This window comes from Corvus moneduloides, chromosome 4 (assembly GCF_009650955.1).
Source record: "Corvus moneduloides isolate bCorMon1 chromosome 4, bCorMon1.pri, whole genome shotgun sequence".
NCBI classification, from domain to species: domain Eukaryota; kingdom Metazoa; phylum Chordata; class Aves; order Passeriformes; family Corvidae; genus Corvus; species Corvus moneduloides.
This window is the reverse complement of record NC_045479.1, coordinates 70,811,655-70,824,746: the sequence shown is the minus strand read 5'-3', so window position 1 is coordinate 70,824,746 and position 13,092 is coordinate 70,811,655. Positions and strand designations below refer to the sequence as shown.

General features: G+C 48.1%; 1 protein-coding gene across 2 annotated transcripts in view; it reads left to right on the top strand.

The window, feature by feature from the left end:
- The window catches only part of LOC116442678 (store-operated calcium entry regulator STIMATE-like), a 29,934-nt gene extending 17,046 nt beyond the window's left edge, over positions 1-12,888 (top strand). Inside the window, exons 5-9 of one of the 2 annotated variants that reach the window (XR_004239620.1) lie at positions 3,570-3,682; positions 4,749-4,832; positions 5,807-5,923; positions 11,487-11,608; positions 12,245-12,333. Coding sequence is in view for 1 of the 2 variants with exons in the window: in XM_032105929.1 (XP_031961820.1) it covers positions 3,570-3,682; positions 4,749-4,832; positions 5,807-5,923; positions 12,245-12,358 (428 nt within the window). In the remaining variant the exon portion in view is untranslated. Of the gene's footprint in view, positions 1-3,569; positions 3,683-4,748; positions 4,833-5,806; positions 5,924-11,486; positions 11,609-12,244 lie in introns of both variants that reach the window. The other variant, XM_032105929.1, reaches the window with a different exon arrangement.
- The last annotated feature ends 204 nt before the right edge of the window (positions 12,889-13,092 follow it).

The window sequence follows — 13,092 nt, the reverse complement described above, 5'->3', positions numbered from 1 at the left end:
GCTCTGATGCATCACATTCCCATCTCTAAAAGCCTGGTTTTGCCCTCCAAGTGAGCATTTCACACAATTCAGAGTTTACTGCTATTTCCTACCCTCCTCTGTACTTGGCACTGATAATTAGATCCCTTGGTTTTGGAGGTGCCATTTGAGTATCTCAAGTTTTTACGGACTTTTTCTACCCTGACCTTGTCAGCCAGTACAGCTTTCAGTGCTTTCAAACACTTGCCTTTCCTCAAACCCCCTGAACCCTCCACTTTGGCTGTGGTTAAGCTTTTTTCCTACCTGCTTTATGCACACACAGTCCCCAGAAGACTGTAAATAAAGCTGTCTGGCAGTAACATGTGGGCTGTGCTGACAGCTCGGTACATTAGGCAGCCTGGATTAAAACTAATCCTGTTGTGTGGTAACAGCTCAAATACCTCAAGCACTGCTGCTCTGGCTCCCCAGCAGCTGGGCTCCCACGCACAAGTGGAATATGAGACACGTTTGTGGGAGGTTGCCACGGGCTCCAGTGGTCCTTGGGCTGCTCCAAGGAAGTTTTGCTGGTGGTGGGGAGCACCAGCAATGCTGCTGGAGGAGAGCAGTCAGAATTCAGTGGGTGCATCCTTCGGGGTGAAGGAGGATATTAATTTCTGTGAGGATGGGAGGTGGCTGTAAGAAGGTTTTAGCAGAGGGTGTTCATTAAGCTAAAGGGAGAGGTTTGTGATAGACTCCGTGTGTAGAGCTGAGGTGTCCTGGGTTACCTCCCAGCTAGAACCAGGAACAAGAAAGTGGAAGGGTTCAAAGGGAGTGGGATACATACAATCACCTAACAGGTGTGATGTGGAGGCTGCAAAGATCATTCGGACCAGTTCCCCACTCTGCTGTGTCAGGGCTTTCCTTTCCTTGTAGGAAGAGGACATCTATTTTATTTTAATTTTTTTTTTAGCCTCCAGGTAGCAGATCAGTTTTACTGGCTGCCAACATGAAAGTCTTGTGGGCTCTCTTCGAGATTTATGCATTGATAACTCTTCCTGCAAGAAGAATCCTTTCCCATCCACAGAACAGGGCAGCTCTGGACAGCACTTAATCCATTAAAGACATCAGGCAGAATCTGAGAGCCCATCTGACCAGCTTTCTGTAGGAAACCAGCACTTACATGAGCTCAGCTCAAGTCTTCCAGCCTTTCCCTACTGTGGAAGGAGGAGATGGGGCAAATCTGTCTTACGGGCTTGTCTAGGGACCACACCAAAAGCTTCGCAGAAAATGCTGACTTGAATGTTCCTGGTATTGGTCAGAGTTAGGTGAATTAGTGGTGTTAGGTGGTGGATTAGTGGATGATGGACACTGGGGTGGATCAATGGTCCTTGGATGACTCCACACCTGTTGAGGTAAGAAGCAAACAGCTGCATTCCTTGGTGAAGTGGAAATGAGCTGCTGTCTCTAAGTCATCTTTGCAGCCCTTAAGGCCATGCTGCTGTTTCATTTTCACCCTTGCCCTGAATCATTTTGGTACAGAGCAGCCTCCTGTCTTTGGGAAATCAGGATGCAGCAAAAAATAACAGTAGAAACACCCTCTGATCTCCCTGCTGGGCATGGAAGTTAAGTCCTGACTACTCAGGCAAGTCCATGCCTAGGATGGGTTAAGAATTAGCAGGTTGTCTTTCCTAGTGTCCGTGTATCAGCCTGGTGAGCCAAAACCTGCCTCGGGCTGTCCAGTGCACAGAATGCAGAACAAAGAATCACAGCCTGCTGTTGTGATGGTACATGGTAATGAGCTGTCCCCAGAAGGATGTGAGGGGACAGGTATTTGGGAGGGGTCTCAAACTCTCTGCTGCGTTCTGGGCAAGCTGAGATGACAGAGGGAACTGCTGTCACAGAGAGCCAGTTCACAAAGGGTGCTGTGGCTGTTAGTCCTGTCCCTCCATGGGGGACAAAGCACAGCTGACAACACAGAGCGAAAGGGAAAGAGTTCAAATGCAGGAAGGACACAACAGATGTGTTTGTTCTCTTGTTTTGTTTGTACTGGGAGCTCTGATGGGTGGTGGTAACATGGGGGTTTCTGGGAGAATTGGTTTGTTTTGGGGTATGGGGTAAAAAGGTTCACTAGACCCAACGTGTGTGCCAGAGGCAGCCAGGCATCCTGATCTATTGGGAGAGGTTTTTAGGAGGATCAAAGCCTTTCTGACACCAGCCTGTAGCTGCCAGCTGCCTCTAACACTGCTCCCATCTCCTCACAGACCACCCATTAAGCTGTTGCCTGCCAGGGAGCGGAGATTCCGCTCTCCGAAATCCTCCGTGGGTTCTGCTGGGTGTGTTTCCACATAACCTTCCTGGCTCCCTCTTCCTGCCCTCCCTCCATGCAGTTCCTGCTGGTTTGGCTCTCTCTGCTTGCTCTCCTCATCCCTGCACCCTCAGCCTCCTGATCCTTCTCTCTCCCCTCCTTTGCTTCCTTCTCAGTCACAGCTTGAGCAATTCAGAGTTTGGGGCACAAGGTGATCCTACCTTGGACACCACCAGGATGCCCCTACTTTTTAGCTGTAGCTTTGCAAGGGGGCAGATGTTCTGTTATGTTGCTACCACATGACAGAACAAGGACAAATGTACCTGTAAACCTGTGTTGCACTTGCTGGGAAGCTGATCCCCATGGATCTGGGGCTTGGTTGGACACCAGTTCTTACTAAATCCCAGTATGTGCTGCTGGGTTTTATGGCCAGAGGTTTTTATTGGTGTAGATAAATCTGCCTTTGCAGACTGCTGGTTTTGTCTTCCCCTGCCACATCTCGACAGAATTGTGCTGAAAAGTGGACAAAAGTGAAGCAGAGCTCCCAGCCTGCTGCCACCTCACCACGTTGAGCACTGTATCTCTCAGTGCCAGCTGCGCAGGTTCCCTTGCACGGATGGAATTCCAAATTCCGGACAGATTATGCTGGGAACAAGAGTTGCCAGGGGTTATCTTTGTCTTTAAGTGGTAAGAGGAAATGCTGCAGCTTTCCTGAGCTAGATACAGTGGCTCAGTTTTGCAGACCTGAGATCTTCTGGCGAGCCAGGGGAGGTGATAACCAGCTGGCAGGGTGCTCACAGAGGGCTGAAGCAAGCACATGTAATAGATACAGAACCATTATTGTTGTTAACAGTACAAATATGCTTTTCTTTATTACTTGGTGAGTACCCCGTTGGAAACATTCATATTTAATTAGCATTGATTCTTTTTGACTGAGTTGCTTTAAAACCTGGGGTGATGGAGCCCCTGTCTCTTGCTCAGACAGTATCACATAACCAGCCCTTCACTTCGTCAGCACAATAAAATAATTCTGTTCAGGCCTGAGAAGTTATGCTGCTTGCAGTGAAAATGGTGACTTGAAATTTTAAAATCGTTTATGGCAACTATGTGGGTAAGGCTTGGCAGGGAGCACATTGCAGATGGTATCTTTAATGATTTATTTGCATTCACTTTATTTTATAGAGGAGTGTGCAGGTTATGGATTGGTCCTTCTGGAGAGGAGGGTCAGTATCAAGCATGAAGCAACTTTTCTGCCAATCTGTCTCCTCCTTTCCTCTGTCCCGGATTTAATATTCTCTTTTTCCAGGTGACCCTCCACAAGCTGCTGCCTGGATTGGCCAGTGTATCCTCTATTTGCTGATAATGGTTTTTGAGAAGACCGTGATTAGCCTTGTCCTGCTTATCCCTGGTTGGACAAAGGTAAGCAGTGTTTTTGTAGCTGTAGCTGTTGTGGTTTGTTTTTTGTCAGCCTGATTCATGGTTCTCATTATTGAAGGCCTTTAATCCTCACACTTGTTGACATCACTCTGTAATCATTAGCTATTTAAATTTTGGGAAACATGACTTTCATAATGGTTTGGCTTTTGGTGCATTCTTTTGCTAGTCAAAAACGAATGGAATAAGACGATGCTTTCATTTTCCTTCCTATTCTTGGAAGGCTAAAATGGGCTGGGCTGGCAGCTGAGCTCTTTCAGTTCTGCCAGAGGATTTCTATTTATTCTGTCAGGTCAGTCCATGTTGATGTTCTGTGATTCTGTGCCTAAACCAGGAGGACTCTTAGAGATTAATTTGGAAAGAGCTATAGTGTGTTGTCTTTTCCTGTTTAGCTGCTTCTGCATGGCAGCTGATGCAATGTTAATTGTGTTGATCAGAAGTTTCTCTTTAAAAAATAAAAATAATAGCCTGTGGGGCTTTTAGCCCACATACCTGGTATCAGATAGGTGTGATGGGTATAAAACCCAATTCTGGGAGTCAGTGGTAGCTCCAGTTTGGAATGCACTTGCACCAGGCTCTGAGGTACCAGGCACTGTGTGTAACTTGACTGAGGAGTTGTCCCCAGCAGTCTGGGGGCACTTACCTGTTCAAGGGTTGTTCTTCAAACCCAGTAGCCCACAGTGCTCAAACTTGGATGTGAACTTGTTCAGCAGCACGAATCCAGATTCAGAGATGCTGCTGGATTCCTCTCCATGATTATTGCTCATGGCTGGTGTCCTTGTTCAGCAGATGATCTCCAGGGAGCCAGGGGAAGTCCCACCAGTTGTTGCCACGGATAGTTACACTGAAAGACTCACAGTACTTGTTTCTGTACAAAATGATGTGTTTGGCAGCTGGGCTAAGGGAATATCCTGTGTAATCTCTCTAAGAGTGGGGTTGAAGCACAGGCTGCAGAGCACTGGCTGTTCATGTAGGAAGACAACAAGTTTTCATCAAAGGTCTTGCAACAGAGCTGTGCAAATAAGGCCTCTAAATGTTTTCTCCTCTGCAGGTTCAGCAGATCCTCCTGGGTTACATCCCAAACCCCCAGCTGGAGCTCGTTCTGGTCATGTTTGTTGTGCCTTTCATAGTCAATGTAAGTGGTGCCCCTGCAGTGCAGGGTGGGCTGGTTTGGAAATCATGGTCCACCCTCGTGGGAGTGTGCACAGGGACTGGTTGGGGGCAGCCTTGAAGTGGCTGGGACAGGGTGGAGGGGTGTGGAAATAAATATATCTGTCACAAATCTGTCGCTGCCACAGTCTCTGTTCCCAATTCCCGTCCCTTTCTTTGCGCTGCTGTGGGACTGACTGTTCACCTCTTGGAATACAACTGGGTCTTGTTAGGTGAGAGGTCATCTCAGCAGCAAGCTGTGAGCCTGAGGATGCCCAAAAACCCTTTGAGGTCCTATAGGATGGCTTGTAACCTTGGCAATCCAGTCATTTGGCTGGATGTCAAATTGTGTTACAGCAAGATAAGGTGATCAAGGTTACCCAGAACTGTTGTTCCTCTCAAAACTAGTTCCACAAAACCTCTTGAAAGCTCAGCTCTTTCCTGGTTCCCCTGGTTCTGGGTCATCCTTGACCTGCTGCTCAGTTCCTGCTAAGGTGGGAAGTGGGAATATGGTGTTAACACTGAGATGCTCCCTGGACAAGCAGGGAGTTGAACTCACTTTCAACTCATCCCATGCACATTTCAGCGAATGCAGCGCTGGCAAAGTTGGACTGATCTGCCTCTCTCCACCATCCCAGCTGCATTTCCACATTAGAAAGCAAATTCTGGTCCTCAAAGAACTGACCAGGGACTGGTTCAGGCAGATGAACTTTGGATGGAGCTTGGTTCAGTGGTTTTGTTCTGGTGGAAACTTGGCCTATCATGGTCTTTTTTAATCTGGGTCTTCGACAACTGTGGAAACAATAGGACTTGTGTAAGAAGGGACCTCAGGAGTTTGACTCATCCAATCCATATGGACACAATTGATGCAGGACTTCTCCAAAAGAAGAAGTATCTGTGATTGAATGACTCTGTATTCTGGTCTCTGCAGTGTATTCATGTAACTTCTTTCTCCCCAAGGCCATTATGTTCTGGGTTGTGGACAGCTTGATCATGAGGAAATGCAAGCAGAAGAATACCCTAGACATCAATGGATCCATAGAAACTCCTCGGGCCAGGAGGACTGAGGAATCTCAGGTAAGACCAGGGATGCAAACTTGTGGGATGGTCTGTGTGCTTTACCACAACTGTGTAACAGAACATCACATTGCCTAGACCTGAGGTGGTGCTTTATGAATGTTGGTGATCACCCTGCAAAGTCAAACTCTGTCTAACCATGAGCAGTGTCACAGCCCAGGAAGTGTTGCTGAAACACTGCCCTGAATGATGACAGTATCTTGGAGGGATGAGCTGGCTTTTGCACTGATATGTGTGTGCAGGCTGAAACTGTCACTCTGAGCTTTGCTATATTTAGTTGTAATTAATTTTAGCTGGGAAGAGCTTACTTTCCTCACTGTAATTGTTAGCATCCTTTTTAGAGGACAAGGCTTAGCTGGGAATCCTATTTTTGTCAGCATTTGGTATTTTTTTCAAACAGATAATTGTCCCTTAGCTGGAGGAGGCTGTGTTTTGTGTAGTCTGAGTTTGACACTTAAAAGTTATGGTGGGGGAGGAAATGCTGCAGTTCCAGCAGACTTTGTTCATCTTAATGATGTGTGGCTTGTTGGGTAGGTGGCATCTGCTTCTTACTGACCTTTGGGCAGAGACCACAGTCTTGGTCCCTGGGAGGAATTCCCTTCTTTCTCCTGGCACCCAGGCCTGGTTTTAGTGTGTTCTTTGTACAACTGCTGATACCCTGCAGCTCACTGGCGAGACTTACAGAGATAAGGTAATTTCTGGCAATCACAGACTGGCTCCTGGAGGAGCTTCTGCTGAGGAATTTGGGATGAACAGAAATAGCTCTTGCTCTCTGAGAGCCCTTTCATGAGGAGTAACTCAGCTCTCATGCTGATGGGTGGGATGGCCCATCACTGGTGATATTGCAGCACACACAGAGGTAGTAATGTTTTAACAGTGTGTGCTTGGCAGTCTGCACAGTAGCCAAGGCTTCTGTGTCCCAGGGATGCAGTGGGGAAGTGGCCACTGGTCATGCAGTGTCAGAGGAATCCTGCCTCTGGCAGGGAGGGCAGACAGATGTGAGCAGCTGTTGAGATATAAGTGAGTCACTCTTCCTGGCCCTGCCTCTGGATAAACAGCTCTGGCGAGGTCACTGGTGGTAAAGGCCTGCCCTGCTCACTGGATGTGCTCCTGAAGGCCCAAGGTCAGTTAAAATTACACCAGCTCAGAAGCAGAGGTAAGGAGGTGATTTCTCTATTTGAGACAACAACCTCCTTCCCAGCTTTTGGAACCAAACCTTGCAACATCCAGCCCCATGGATGGTGGCTGCTGTGGATGGGCAGATGGAGTCACAGGTACTCCTCCTCCATGGAAACGGAGCTGGACCTCTGCCTTATTCCACTGGAACACTGCAAGTGTTTTGTGACCTCTGTCTCAGTTTTGGATAATCTGAAGGGATGGTACCTGCTAATTTCCAGATGCTCTGAAAGCCTCTTCTGGCAGGTCAACCCAGACAGGAAGTTTCAAGTGGTGGAAACAATTCCCACAATCTGCTACTTTCTGTCAGAGGTTTCTCCCATCTTCCAAGTACTTGACTGCTTTTCTCTGAAGACTTCAGCAAAAACTGAACAATGTGCAGGTCATCTGTCCACCCTGAAACCCCCTGATCCATCACTGCAATGGAGCTACCAAGGGGACTGGTTTCTCCTCAGAGCAGTCTGCAGGGATTGCCTCCTTTGTGCCTAGGTATGTTCCTGTGCCTCTGGCCTGACAAATATTTTGGGCAGAGAAGGAAGCTAATGAAGAAATGCAGAAGTGGGTGACCTGTTTTCCAACTCTTTCTTGGCACTGGACCTTGAGGAATAGCCATAGGCTCCTGCTTCACGTGTCAGGTTCTTAAGCTGTGAACTAAAGATTGTGTTGTCAGACTGAGCCCTACAGCTGCATTGACTGGAATTCAGACTCAAAAGCAGAAAATGAGCATTTTCTGGGCTTGTTGCTGCTAATAACCTGTTCAAGTGGGGGAATTTGTTCTCTCACTGCTGCCCAGTGGAGGAGGAAGGGGGGCTGAGGAGTGTCTCTGTAGGGCAGAGCTAATGTGTCCCATGATTTATCAGGGTTCATCAGGGCTGTCTCGCTGCAGGCGCCACCAGCTCCCCATCTCGCTGCCGACTTGAATTTCAACCCTCTGCCTATCTCACCAATGGAGTGTCATTATTTTCACATGAACTAGCAGTTTGTGTTTGGAAAAGGAGGGGGAGAGATAGGAAGGAGAATGGAAAGAGTGGGCTGAAGTTAACCTGTTAAAAGCTCGCTCTCTGATTTTTCTTGGGGCAGCAGGAAAATTCAGCTCTGTCCTTGGCTTGATAGAGCAGCTGGGCTACAAGAAGAAACCCAACAACAGCAATGCTGCCTCTGGTGTCATTTACTGGCTCTGTGGCTGCAGCCAAGGAAGTGGCAGCGTCTTGTGGGCTTTAAAGCTCCTCTGGTGAGCCAGAGGATGAGCTCTTGCTGCTTCTTTTCCACTGAATCCCTGAAAGGGACAAACTCCCTCTGTGGTTGGAAGAACTTCACCCTTCTTTCCTCCCATGTCAGTCTTAAGCTTTGTGTTGTTTCAGTCTCGTGCCCTGCCTTGTAAATGTTCATGGAGTATTTTTTTTTTTTTTTGCCTGTTGTGGGATAGAAAAAGATCTCTCTCTCGTGCCAGCCTGCATCAGTACTGTTCAGCCTGGGGAAATGAATTCATCTGCAAGGCCCTTACTTTTGCTTTGTATGTGTCCTGCCCTTGACCCAAGGCTCTTTTCCCTTGCCCTTGTAATTCTCAATGAACTTTAGATCATATCAGGGATTTCTTTGTTTCCTCCACTCAGGAAAACAACTCAGTTTTAATAATGTTTTATTTGATCTTTTTTCAGTTGTTGTTTTGGTTTTTTTTTCCCCCCAGGGAGGTGGATGAGTTTCTGTTCCTTTCCTGAAGGCTTAAATTTTTAGAGACAACCCTTAAAGTGAAAGTCCAGTAACAGTGGTACTTGTGAGAAAAATTAAGGTGAAATTAGAGGCTACTTTGAGAGGCTGGGAGGAAAGTTAATGTACTGCATGAGGGCCTGCCTGCTCAGGATGGAGTTCAGCACCTGTCCTAATTCCCTTCATAAGAAACTCTGTATTTTGGCATTCATTAGATGAAGATGCTGATAGACACCAATACAGTGCAGCTTACTTACAAGTGTTGAAACACTTAGAAACTCCAAGAGCAAGTTGGATTTGCCTGTTGCTTAGCTGAGAAACAATTTTTTTTCTTTTTTTTTGATTTTTACTTAGCTAAAACTTGTGGTGATCTCAGGTGCCAGGTCCTTACAGGGAAGATAAATGAAGGTGGGCATAGAGGTGCCTCTGGAAGGAAACTGTCCCACCTCACAGTCCTCCTGACTCATGGCAAATCATGCTGTGGAATGTGTGAGGTATTTGAGGACTGCTGAGTGAGACAGCAGCACATTGTCCCAGGACTGGGAAACCATGTCCCACTCCCAGCTGTGCCACCAGCCTGCTGTGATCCTGACGTGGATGCATCTGCAGGTGAAGAGCCTTGTCCAAGTTGTTCTGAAAACTCTCAAATTGGAGTTTGGCTTGAAAATTATATCTGAGGGTATGTCCTGTGACTATGGTGGCAACGAGGTGCTGTCTTGTGGTGCTGCTTCCTAGGGAATTGTGGAAAGGTTACTGGGGGACTGTTGGCTCATGTGGCTTCCTACAAGTGTGTGGTGGGCAGGTAGCAGCCTGAATGGATCTGGATGCACAACACTGTGTCACTATCCCTGCTTGGCTGCAAGGGGATTTGAGTTTTCTGCTGAAACCCAAAACCACCAGTTTGTCAGGCCCCACAACCACTCTGTTGCACCCTGTCAGAGCTCAGTGAGTTCACAATGCTGCGTGTGAGTAATTAGCCACACATTTTTTCAGGTTCAACAGCATCACAATGTCAGTGTGATAAACAGAGGAAGTCTTCACGTGATAGAGATGGAAACTTTCCAGTGTGTGTCCTGAACCAAAAAAAAAAATTCCTTGAGACCAATGAGGGGGACAACAAGAGATCTTAATCCAGGCTGCTGCTGTCCTTTGGGTGTCTGACTGTGAAGATAACAACACTGGATGGAAGGGGCTGGGGTGTGTGTGAGGGTGGGGAGGAGGAAATCTTCCCCTGCGGCTCTTCTGCTCCTTTGAAGTCATTGACTCACTGGAGTTTTGTTTTTCCTGTTTAGTGGTTTTGTTGCTGTGGTGACTGGCCCCGGGGTGCTGCCTGAGTGCTAACAAGTGGAGGGCACGTGAATTCCCAGCTGTGCATGGAGATACAGAGATGGGGTAATTCCCCCTGCTCCTGGTTTTTCCCAGGGGATCCTGGGCTCTGGGGCAGGTTGAGCTGCTGGGGATGTTGTGTGTGTGAGCACTGGGCTGAAAGTCCATGTACCATCCCTGTACTTAGGCCTTTGAGCTGGAATGCTCCTGAGTCAGGCATAGGGAGACTTCATAGTGACAGTGCAGCTTCTGTAAGCCAAATGTGGGTGTTTGAGGAGATGGGGGTAGGATAGGGTTGAGCAAACAGCCGGGTCTGGAGCACAACTGTGATGAGGAGCAGCTGAGGGAACTGGGGATGCAGGAGAAAAGGAGGCTCAGGGGTGACCTTATTCCTCTCTACAACTCCCTGAAAGGAGGTTGTAGCCGGGTGGGCATCAGTCTCTTCTCCCAGGTAACAAGAACAGGACAAGAAGGAGTGGTCCCAAGTTATGGAAGGAGGGCTCCAGCAGATCAGTGCTGCATTTATTCCTATGGGGTCCCTCGTGGAGCGCTCAGGCGGCGCTGCCAGCACCCACGCGTGCACACGATCTCACCTTCACAGGTGGTCACGAACAGCCGCTCACACCCACACACAGCCTGGGCACGAACCGGAGACACAGAGGTGAGAGGGGTTCTCTGCCTGCACTGCCGAGGCGCTCAATGGAACCAACACACCCGAAGGGAGCAGGGACAAAGAACCAAGAACAGAACCCACACGTGGTTTTATCCTGAGAGCTCCCAAAGGCGGGCAGAGCATCCAAAACCAATGGTCTGAGGGCTCAGGGGCAGAAGCAAGGATGAGAGACATAACAGGGGCCAATGGGAAAAGGGATGGGAGGGGGGAGAGGGCCAGTGACCAACAGAATCTAGACAAAGGGAGAACTTTCTAGCACAGTGTTGTAGGGAGAGATCACTCTTAGGGTAACTTGGGGGGTGTAAAGTGGACTTAGCCACCACAACACCAAGTTGCACCAGAGGAGATTTAGATTGGATATTAAGGAAAATTTCCTTACTGAAAGGGTGGTCAGGCACTGACACAGACTGCCCAGAGAAGTGATGGAATCACCATCCCTAGAAGTATTCAAAAAACATGTAGATGTGGTGCTCAGGGACATTTAGGTTTAATGGTGAACTTGGCAGTGCTGAGTTAATGGTTGGACTCAGCCTAGGAGGTCTTTTCCAACCTTGAGGATTCTATGATTTTAATCTGTCCAGCCATGAATATTTACCCATGCACACTGCTGGCTGGCATTGGGTTTCAGCTCAGTCAGTGCAGCCATCTCCTGGATAAAATCCAGCCTTTTTCCTCTTCCAGAGGGTGTGGCTGGACGATGCCTGCACGTGGCTCCATCTGCATCTTGTGAATGCTCCAGGCTGATGGCAGCTAGTTTAGAGCAGCCCATGGTACCTGCAGATGTGGAGTTAACTACTGAGAGTGTTGGTATTCCTGGGGGCAAAGGGCAGCCTTTGGGTCCTGAACCAAAAAAAAAAGAAGTGCTTTTTCACCTCAAGCACCAGTGAGAGGTGTCACTGCTCTACTTGGGCTCCCACAATTCGGACTGAGCCAGGAGCTGCTGTGCCAGGCAGAAATGAGGTGCTGCCAGGCTAGGACACCACTCCTGAGCTGGCTGGCCATGGCTGAAACTGAGCCTGCAGCTCTGCTTGCCCTTCTGGCTGAGCTCTGGAGGTCACAAGCAGCTGGGGCCCTGGGAAAAGGTCTACATGTGGTACAGCTGTTCACAAAATATGTGGCCTTGTTTTTGTACATCTCCACTGAGGCTTCAGCCAGGCCTGAATATCCATGTGTGAGTCCTGTCCCATGGGGAACAGAGCCTTCAGCTGCCCATTCTGCTCTCAAGGAAGGGGGCTGTGACACCAGATGGTGTCTGTGCCCAAATCTGTTTGGCTGTTGTTGGAGAGATGGTCTAGATGACCTTGAGACCTTACTCATCTGCCAGAGAGGATTGCATCTGGCAGCAGACCTCTCTAGGGGTGTTTGACTCGTTCAGCAAGCGCTATGAAGAAGATGTGAGACCTTTGACTCCATCAGCATCTGTCTGTTCTCCTTTCTAGGTATTGCTCTCTCCAGACATGGATTTTGACCAGTCTGAAAGCGACCAGGATATTTCAGGACTCCGGGGAACCAGCCAGAAAATGAAGCAGCCCAGCTATCAAGTGGTCATCTGACACCAGCGGGACAAGGGAGGTGGAGGAATGAGCAGCACTGTGATCCTTGAGCTGGCCAAGGAAGGGTAGGGTGGGGAATACTGGTTGACCCTTATGGATCTACAGAGATCCTTTTGCCTGCCTCATCTTAGACCTATCCTGCACTTGTCTTGGGGATGGTATCTGTGCATCCTGTACAGGCTTGAGCAGTATCTGCTTTACCTGTCTGCCCCACAGGCAGGCACATTGAGGTTGGGGATACAGGGATGTAATTTCCCTGGCTGGCCAACTGGGTATGACTTCTTTTTTTGTCAGGGCTAGAGACTGAAATGAAAAGATTGTCTGCTTTTTTATAGAAAAAGAAAAAAAAAAACCAGACTATTCAGTACTACCTGAACTGTTGACACTTTTATATGCACAATGCTCAAAGGAATTGGTTTGCAATATGTATTTAAATGTCTTGAATTGGGAAGATTGTCTCAGTGGATCTGATTCTTTTTACTGTTTTATAAGGAATCCAATAAATATTTAACCTAGAATTGCTTCATACATTAAATGCCTTCATGTGCTTAATGTTCTGCACAACCCTAACACTGAAAGGGAGCAAGGGGAGCTGCTGAAATCTTTCCTGACCAGGGAAGATTGCATTTCTGCAGCAGGGCTGTTCTGGTAAACCTGCAGATGAAGAGTTTGAGCCACAGAGCTTGGTTTTTGTGGTTGAGCTGTAGGAGCTGCTTCAGTGCAAAGCCCTGATG